Source organism: Thermobia domestica, chromosome 1, assembly GCF_964235325.1.
Source record: "Thermobia domestica chromosome 1, izTheDome1.hap1.1, whole genome shotgun sequence".
Taxonomy (NCBI): domain Eukaryota; kingdom Metazoa; phylum Arthropoda; class Insecta; order Zygentoma; family Lepismatidae; genus Thermobia; species Thermobia domestica.
Window position 1 is genome coordinate 32,277,035 of NC_137454.1, and position 10,760 is coordinate 32,287,794.

Sequence of the window (10,760 nt, forward strand, 5' to 3'; positions counted from 1 at the left end):
AAAAGAGCAGTAAATAAGAACAATAAAACGAAAATAAAACTCTGTTGTCCATTTAGCAGCATTTTGTTTTACTCATTCTAATTTTCGTATTTATAATTATTTTCCTATGAAATTTACTACAAATATACATTTCCCGATTATGCACATAGTATCAGTATGAAAAATACACTGTAAAATCATTATGAAATTGTATTCTTACAAGAGGACAGTTACAGATATGCGACAATCATTTTGGACACGAGTGTACATCACTATTGGGAATATGTGCGATTCTGTTACAAGAAAACAAATAACAATAGATGCATATAAAAAATACTGTACTCTCTACAGTATTTTTTACCGTATATAATGTGTACCGTATGGCTTCCATTGGTAGTAATAGATACATTCTGCTAGTTAACAGAGTATTTATTTTACGTACAAAATACATAAATAAATATTACTTTAGAATAAAAACTATATCAGGTATCATTGGCAACGAATGACATACTTTTTAGCTTAAAAAAATCCTTTGAACACTACGCGTAAGAGTTTACCTTGAAGAAATTTCGATTGATGCGTGTCTCATCTTTGAATAGTATTACATTTAAACAAAAATTGAATCTTAAGAGTTAATTATAATTTTGAGTCATATCATAATGACCATATTGTGCATTGTGCTGTTGCTACTGTCATAATGAAAGCTTCAGTATCAGTTTTATCTTAATAGATGGCGCGATTATCGTATAGAGCATAATTTTTTTAAGTTTACAAAAAATTACTTCTTCTCGAAAACTGCGCATGAGAAATTCACATTTTATTGAGCTCAATGATGTGGATCGATTAGTATATGTATGGTAGGAAGGGCCAAACGTATGGCTAGAGGGAGAGAAAATCGAAGACGTTAAAACGTTCCCCAAGTCTAATATCCTCGGAAGGAAGAAGTGAAAAGGACGTAAGTTCAAGAATAGCGCAGGCTAAACAAGCATTCAATAGGAAAAGAGGACTGCTAACATCAAGAAATATGTCGTTGGCGTTCGAAAACACCCTGGTATGGAGCGTGGTACTTTACGGATCAGAAACGTGGACGTTGAAAAAAGCTGAAATATCCAGGCTGGAAGCATTTGAAATGTGGTGTTGGCACAGAATGCTGTGCATATCATGGACCGAAAGGAAAAGGAATGAACATACTAATCATGAAAATAATAGGAAAAAGAAGAAACAGCATGTTTGGCCATCTTATTCACCATGTTGATAGAGGGAAAGGCAGAAGGAAAACCAGGAAGACGACGACCAAAGATAGAATATCTAGGTGCAGTCATGAAGAAGAGGCCTTATCAAAGTATAAAAGAGTTCTCCCAAAAGAGAGAAAAGTTGTAAAATTTCCATGTTGCCCACCAACCTATGGTTCAGGAGACAAAGAAAAAATATATCTCTCATCTTCGGAAGAAAAAATTCTGATAACGCTAATAATATAGAATTTTCTAAATTATTAGTTTGTAAAAAGTAAAAGCCTGTTTTTTCATTTGTCAAGCGTAGATTTAGAATTCCCGTTTAAGAAAGCTAATTTATATACTAATCAAAATTGATCGAAAAAGAAAAATAGCACTTAAGTTATTTTTTTTATTATTATTATATAGTTATGCACGTATGCGTAAAAGCAATATGAGCTGTAATGTTTTAAAAAATTTTAAGTTTAAATATGTCTTTTTTGCTGTTCAAGAAGTAGTAGGCCTAATCAATGATGAAGATTCTTATTTTGTAATATATAATTGACGAACAGAGAACATTTTTAATTTTCTGAAAGTTTATTCACATTTTTTTTTTTTTTTTTTTTTTTTTTTCGAGGAGATACGACAATATAATTTTAAAATGTGATTTACTAAAAGCAACATGCAACTTCGTTGATACAACATTATATTTTTTACTTCCTTTCTTTCCTATAGGATCTCGCTACGTCTCGTGGCTTCCAAGTTTCTCTGTCGAAGTCACTCACACACAACTTCTGCGCTCAGATCAACAACAGCCAGCACAAACGTCACAACTGGATGCAATGGCGCGACAGGTAAATAATTAATACAGTGGAACCTTCCATAACGGACACCTCTGTAATACGGACAGTTTTTTTTTTCTGGCCAAAATATATGTACTCGTACGGAATAAAACTCTCCCTTTTACGGACACTCTCAGATACGGACAGTCCTTTTTTCCCCCAAAACGTTTCAATAACCTCTTCATAACGAACAGGAATTATTCTCGGTTCTACCATATATTACAGTAGACAGAAAAGTCTTTTTCCCCACAAGTGTATCTATCATGAGTCTAGACCTGGTGAACCATCAAACAGAACAGCTTCAAGCTGAACTTGAAATTATTTTTTCCTCTCCTGCCTGCAATAAACTGCTTTTTGTTGGAAATCCTAGAAAACAATAACACTCATGCATGGTCAGTCGTATGGCCAAGAATTCTATGCGAGAGATCTTCCCTTCCCTAACATATTTAGTCCTTTTTCCTCTGGGCCTTGCATCTTTCCCGACAGTTTCATAGATAACGAAACAAACATTGTTTTACAATAACATTTTCAACGAGCAGTGTCCTCTCTTACTTTTTTGGAAAAACGACATTTTTCTTTTTCTAATGGTACTGGGACAAGTCTGGAACTAACCGGTTTCCTTTTTCACTTTCTCTAAGAGGATATTTTGTGTCATTGGGGCTAGAACAATGAATATATGCGTTCCCAATAACTTGCCTTTTCATTCATTCCGCCAACGAAGATACCGTGCCAGTATACAAACACACACGTTTCTTCCGCAACCGTACTGAGGATTCTCAGAGGACACTTGCTAATGAGTTTTATTACCCTTGTAAAGGAAAAGCATGCCTTTTTTGCTAAACAAGAGTTTAGCTGGTTAGTTGGTTAATAACGCATCTTTTGAGAAGGTTCTGAGAATTTGAAATAAATGGAAAACGCTTTTCCTCCCGCATTCCCCTCCCATGTAGGAAAATATCCAAACATCCTTTGGCTTATTATTCTTCATCAGTTGATGCAGTGCAAAAGAGTATTTTCATATTGAATTTTACGTATTTACGCTCATACATAATGTAGTTGCTGTATACTGCATACAGCTACCATTGTGAGAAATGAAATTTCTGTAACCTCTCAGTAACGGATAAAAATTCAGGTCCCATTGGTGTCTGTTATTCCGAGGTTTCACTGTATATATAACCACTTTAGTATACAATATGTTTAAATAAGAAGTTCTGTTTTAAGGGAGGCAAGAAGAAACTAGAACAAGCGTCCTATTCAGAAATGAACTATCGACATACAACTATATTGTACTGTAAAATATGATGAATAGGACCAAAACTGTTAATTTATTATTTGTAATTATGTTTATTTACTACTTATTCTGTGACTAATCGTTATTGTACTTCAACATGTCACCGTGTAATATCGTTTCAAGAGCCGTTCCTGCTCCCGTCATCACGCACTCGATGAACACAAAATGAGCTCAGTGGTGGAGCGTTTACATCTGGTACATGGGATTCTTGATTCAAGCGTAGCCCCGCCAAGTGAGCTTGGGGGACAAACACCGTGTGCGTAGGTTTTCTCGGATACTCCCGTTTCCTTCCATATTTTTCACTCCTTATCATCGTCGTCTCCTTTAGCCTAGCCGGCATAATCGTGGGACGTAAAACCTTCGTAAAGATTTTCCGATGAACACAGAAGTCTAAACACAAACTTATTTGTGCTTTTCTAACATTTCACTTTCAGTCCGGAAGACAGATACCTCAAAAATTACTTGACAGATCACACCATTAATTTTGGCTAGGATGGTAAAAAGATCAAACGTTAGGAATCGAGTTGGTGATGGAGGTGATCCACCCATTTGATCCAAAGATGTGAACTTCCATATATTCCCATAGTAGATTATTGTAAATGAATTCCCCTTGGTATGCAACCCAACTAATACCTAGAGGTCAAGTTGGTTCGATACCATTCAGATACTTGAGCAGTAAAAACGTATTCAGGTACCAACTGTCATTTAAATAAAATAACTCGTGTTATAGGACAGTGTTACAAAAGGACAAATAAATATGAAAGTTCTTAGACTTCTGTGGTCATCGGGGGGCACGGTGGCTCAGTGGTAGAGCATTCACCGTGTTCCTGGGTTTTTTGAGGGTTCCCCGTTTCCTCTCACTCTATTCATTCCACCAATGCATTCAATTTCTCATAATCACCGTCTTCTTTAACCTAGCTGGCATAACCGTGGGACGTAAAACTGAAAGATTTAATTTTTTTCTGGGGTCGTCATTCATTAAGTGACCGATCGAGAGAACAGGGGGGCGACTCTTGGAATAATATCATATTTAAATATTGAACCATAGTAAAAGTTGGTCAGTGCATTTCGTTAAGAATGTGTGAGGTACCTTTTCTGTACCTAGTGAGTTCATATTTCAAGGAAAACCAAATTTTTCGTTCGGAATTAGATCCTCTTTGCCTCAGATCAGTCCAGTTACGCATCTCTTTAAAATACATCATTATATACAGTAGATTGTCGACTATCCGGCGTAGAACAAAGAAACAATACTCCGTAATGCTATGACAAATATGTTTCGAACGATCTATTTGACTTCTAACGCCTTAATAAAAACTCAGGTTTGCCAAGGTTCTATCAAGGATCTTCCAGAACTAAAAATTCGAACTTTTGATTTTTTTTTTTTTTTTTTAATATTAGATCTACGTATTCACATTTAAAATCATTTATCAATTAACATTAACGTATTTTTTCTTTTCTTTTTTTTTAAATAATCGTGCGTACGTTTTATTAATGTTTTGTTTATTTTAAAATTTGGTATTCATACTGTACACTGTGCATCATTTCATGATTCAATTAGGTTAGACTTACAGGATTTCTCTTAAGATGTGTAAAATATTTTTATTATTGAATTTGCTTTTTTTGTTGAAATAAAATTTAAACAGTACTGTGATAATATCATAAATCGTACAGTACAGTACATAACAAACATTTATAAACTACTGTCCTGACTAAGAGATCGAAATATATGAATAACAACAGATTTTGATATACAAAGTGTGTTTTAATGGTGTAGCTGGGGCAAGAAGTGACTAATTATAGAACTCCGGCCTATTCGGCTTGCCCTTCCGCCGTATTAGGCCCAATAGTCGGTAGTCTGCTTGTCCATAGATTTTCTAACTAGAACTCAACGCATTTCATACATATCCCACCCACCTTAGGTGTGTTAGAAAACATGAGAAATCCGTGTAAGTACTCAGATGCTGCAAATTACACTTAAGAACTTAACGTTTAGGTGCTTAAATTCGTTTCAGGAGTTTCTCATCTTTTGAGCTATTAACAGAATGACGAATTTGAATGCTTTCTCCATTGAATACGGCGTTTTTAATACTTATTTTAGAGCTTTACATCAAATTCTGGTTATGAAAGTACTATCCAAAATCTAATCATAACGCGAAAGCGATACATAACGGTTCGGAATTTATCTTAGATTTTACCAGTGTATTTTACAAGAAATGTTCTGTGTACGAAGTTCATAATTCAGGTACAAGGTGGCGTGTCCTCTTGTAGCATAGTACTCCAGGTTATTCCTTATTTAAGTTACGACAAGCCGGGGCGGCTCAGTGGTAGGGCGCTCACTTTTGGCGCGTAGGATCCGTGGTTTGATCCCAGTTTTTTCCAAATAGACTTAATGGTGGGCAAGCACCATGGGTGAGTGTTCTCTGGGTTTTCCCACTTTTTCTCAGTACACCCTTATTCATCTCATCATAACACTCTCCATTAGTCGAGAAGTGCGTAATTATGGGACGTTAAATAAATAAATAAATAAATAAATAAATAAATAAATTAAAAAAGAACAAGTAGGTATTGCTGCAGTGCTTACTGCTGTAGGTCCTGCTCGTCCAAAAATTTGGTGTAGTGTGTCAAACAGTGTTGTGTTTTGATAAGTTGCTGATAGATTTTTTCGAAGAAAAAAAAAGTTTCTTGCAATTCTTGGTGCTTGGTGCGTGGTTAGAAAGTTTTATGCAGTTCTTCGTGTGTGGTTATTTATCAGTGGCGTAGCGTGGTATTCCCAAATGGGGATGCCAAAGTTAGTCACTTGTGCGACACAATACTACTGCAATCAGCAATACATAGAACGTAGCTATTCCGAGGGGAAATATAGGGTTATAAAAAAAATAGGGGGGCAAGACCCCCCTAATTGTGGGCCTAGTGGGGCATACAGAAATAAGTGCGTGGATTTCGTTAGAAACCAATAAGCAATTGTCTCAGTTCCTTCTTGCCACTACCGTTGGGACGAAAAAACTCGGCTCCACTGTTGTATGAACATTGTTTTCAATTCTCTCTTTCTCTCTCGTGGGCAGCTTCTTTCTCCGCATACCATACTTCAATTATATATATTTTTTTAAGTGCCCCTAGAAATTTGTCATGGGTTTAGACTTCAGACGCCCGTTCGTGAATATGAGTCTGTGTGTATATATCATTTGAAGATACAAATAGAAAACAATTAAAACAACTCTGGGGACCTGTTTCTGTGTGTCTATTTCGTTGTCAGATATCCAAATAGATATCCAGATATCCAATCTACAGAATGTTTTATTGAGCTGATCGAAGCGAAGCTCTTATACTCGGGTTAGCCGTTTGGTTGTCCGCGAACTCCTCCTAGACCGTTTGGCCGATCTCAACCAAACTTAGCACGCTGATAGAGTATGTCGTGCTGAGTGACAACATAGGTCGAAATCAAAAATCCGATGTACCATCGAGGAATAATCACCGAAAAACGCTTCCTCCTAGACCGTTTGGCCGATCTCAACCAAACTTAGCACGCTGATAGAGTATGTCGTGCTGAGTGACAACATAGGTCGAAATCAAAAATCCGATGTACCATCGAGGAATAATCACCGAAAAACGCTTGCATAGACTTAACATGGGGAAAAAGTTTTCACGCGATTTTTTTTGTCAACAATTAAAAATGGCATTTATTATTGCATAATGGCCAGGAATGATTACGTAGTTTAAGCTCGCTCAGCTCATTTCATTGCAATCGGGTACATCCATTGCATTCCTAGTATTTATGCTTGTGTGTGTGAGACCCCTGAAAGAGTTTCTGGCTACGCCAGAGGGACATACTATGTATTTATGATGAAGAATAATAGTTTGCTTTTAATTATGATTACAATTATGATGCATTTAATTACGATTAAAGCATAACTATTTTTATACCATCATTTACATAAGCGACATGCTTCAAAAGGCTTTGAATTAACCATTTTTGTTGTGTTATATTTCCTTGACGTTAGCGCTCGTACATTCTGTACAGAAACTATACCTTAGTTCAAAATAAATGGAGTTGATAATACTTGAGAATACGCCAGCTTATATCTAAAGCAAATGTTGGGTTGCAAAGAATGAAGAGTAGTAGTAGTTGGGCATGTGCATTCCACAGAAAGCAGACGAAAACCCCGATGCTTGCAATAGGCCTGACGCGATGCGTAGATTCCGCTTGTCAAAGTAAGGTGAGAGACCGCATCCAGAAGATTGCAGTGGAAATAATTGTGATAATTACAAGCAAACAATTTATATATAATGAAATACATACTTTTATAGGGAATGCCGGGCATACCGGCGTTCCGTTATGCTACGCCGCTGGTGGTTAGAATATTTTTTGAGCATACCTCATATGGTTTGATATCTCAATGAAATGCATCATTTTACTTATAGAATTTGTCTATTAATTTGAATGTTTCAGAATAGGGAACTTTTGATGAAATATAAGCAGTGCAACAATGTGTCTTAATTTATCTGAACACAACATGACACAATCTTATTCACTGATTGTATTCCAGCATTTGCTGGTTTACTTGTTATTATTGTTCATATTCTCTTTGTTACATTCACAGGTTCAGCAGTTATTTCCGCACCTTCCCCTTTCAAGTTTAGTAGAAGATTTGCGAATTACCCGCTCCGTGGAGCTGACGATAGAGAATGTCCTGGACGGACGTATCGTTCCTCCTCCACCGATGTTTCAGCGGGACACTGATCTCGAGCCTCAGATCTCGGAGGTGGAGTTTGATCACCCATCTACAGGCATTAACACAAACAGTGCACCATCTACTCCTCCACCGTGGGAGGATGTCAATTTCCTCGCAGAAGAGGATGAACTACAGAGGTAAGGATCCTTTTGGTAGTTTTCAAGTTTTCAGTTAAAAACAGTTTTCTTTCTTTCTTTCTTTCTTTCTTTCTTCAAGTTACATTCAAATGAAATGCAGTTCTGACTTAACCCGGCTGCACCGGCGCCAAGTCTCACAGACCTGTACCACCTACCCCCTATTTTTCTAGCTTGCCACTAAAAGCTGGTCGTTGGTTTTGTTTGGAGTTCAAATTGGACATTTTATTTTTCAATGGACACTTCTGAACATGATTTATTACCTTGTGATGAAATAAAATTTAAACAAAAATTATTAGGCAGAGATTTAAAATTTAACAAATGGGTCTCAGAGTCGAGGCGCCAGTCCCACCGGGTTAAAGTTTTTAACACTCACATTGATAAATTTAATTACAGTCAGAACAGAAATTCATTATTTTTGACTGAAATTCTGCAGACTACATTGAAAAAAGTTTTGCAGTAAATTTTCTTACTCCAATAACTTTTCAAATATATGAAAGTTCTCCAGTTACATTGAGTAACCTGCTTGCCACTTCAGAATAATTTTATTAAGGGTAGATCCCTTTACTTTGAAACGTAAGTGCGTACTTTTTGAACACTTTTTGAAGGGCATATGTAAAACTAGTGCCAAATTCTTCACAATGTAAAATATATATATATTTTCTTTGATTGTATTGAGTGTTGCATTCGTTCTTTATACAACCATCAGCAATTATCTACATATTCTTTTTACGGTAACTTCGAAAAACTCAATTGCTCGAAAGAAAATGGTAATAATAATTTCATGTACCCTGATGCTGGTCCATAGTTTCGATTTAAGTAAGTGGTCGTTTTGGTGTTTATAGCTTATATTTTTACTGAAAACAAAATAAGCTTTGCATCACCGTTTTATGGACGAAAATAGCATCTCGAGGCTATGCTGCAGTGGGAATACTCAGTCTTTTTGATACAAAACTACAGAAGAAATCAAAATATTGTGACCGCTTACCCAGTAGGAAGCGATTGAAGTAAGCTGCTTTCTTAGTGGGTATTTGGAGAATGGAAAAAAGGGAAACATTCGAAATTAAATAAATATAAAATATTTTATTGCAATGATATGAATAAATAAATAAAACTAAAATCCAAATGAGGTGCAGCTAAACGTACAATAATAATGAATCGAAAATAACGATTAAAATCAAAAAGATTAATTGAATCGAAAATAATAGAAAGATTTATATTCGTAGATAATTATGTATGTTTACTAAAGAAACTAAACTAAAGCACTCCATATAACGACACTGTTATGAATTTAGGAACAACTACATTCATTCTTCTAACGTGTTAGTTAGCAAATAACGGAACGAAATATACTTAACAGGTTACCTTTCTTTTGTATCATGAATCCAATCATAATTTGTTGTGAATTTCCTGCAAGGTACCCAGAAGGAAATGGAATAAGCACGTGACGGAAACATATATCCATAATTCAATTAATCCATCTGAATTAGACTTTAAATATCTTTCAATAGAGGATATGAATGCGAAGGCTTAATGATGCTGATCTGTTCATATACTCACCGATAGTAGAGATAAAAACAATACTGTTATCTCCTGTTTTCTGAAGAAGTTTGTTTCAATAGACAGGTTTTTCTCCTTTCTACCTTGGGCTTATTGGTATACTAAAATATACATTAGTAAAAGATTTTCTAAGAAATGATCACGTATCAACATACAAAGGTGAATTTATCATTAACAACATAGGAATAACATAAGTTTCAATGTGGCAAATTCCAATATTGAGATGTTGCCAAATTACAGTAGTAAATAATGCATGCAGTATGGGAAAATGCAGGTTCGACAAAAATGAGACCAAGCTAGGTAGGTGGGTGGCCATGTTAACGAGTTTTACTATATATATATAAAACTTTTCACACTGTCACTGTTACGTTCTAAACTTTACAAAAATTAAATAGTTCTATTGATATACATTTTATTACTTCTTTACTTACCAGTATCGAAGTGTACTAGACTCACTTAAACGAGTTGTGTGTATAGCTCAACAAATACGGGTTAGTATTCTGTTTGGTGGAAGATTGTAACGCTCATTAAATTAATATATATGAGCTTGGACACCGCGTGATGACTAACAGTTCTTCGCATTATAGACGGAAAATTAGGGATATGTTCTTTTGCAAATTATATGATTACTAATTAACAAATTTAGCTCCAACTGCATTTCGATGAACGTTTTTGTGAAAAGTCGTCTTATCTTGTCACCCGGGCTTCTGAACTGAACTTGCTTCTTTTTTTGGGGGGGAGGGGGTATTCTGTCTTAATATACAGTAATTTTTCGTTTTAAAAAGACTGATTATTTTTGGCTTAGGATTTAATTTTTGTAACTTCATCATAAATTGAAACCTTTCTTCTTCTCCCTCCCTCCCAAAAAAAAGTTTGTTTCATCAATTAAAATAAAATAAATAAAAAAAGAAAAACATTACAAGTACAAAGTTTTTTCATTGCAAATGGAAGTGTGAAAGAGCCTGAAATAGAACAAGAAATATCAGATTTCTGAAACTTTATTATACTTGCGGCAC

The 10,760-nt window shown here is 35.4% G+C and overlaps 1 protein-coding gene across 1 annotated transcript in view; it reads left to right on the plus strand.

Moving 5' to 3' along the window:
- LOC145684322 (E3 ubiquitin-protein ligase AMFR-like) overlaps window positions 1-10,760 on the plus strand; it is a 271,548-nt gene that overhangs the window by 258,002 nt on the left and 2,786 nt on the right. Inside the window, exons 7-8 of the mRNA XM_081756518.1 lie at window positions 1,926-2,044; window positions 7,919-8,187. Of these exons, the coding sequence (XP_081612644.1) occupies window positions 1,926-2,044; window positions 7,919-8,187 (388 nt within the window). The remainder of the gene's footprint in view (window positions 1-1,925; window positions 2,045-7,918; window positions 8,188-10,760) is intronic.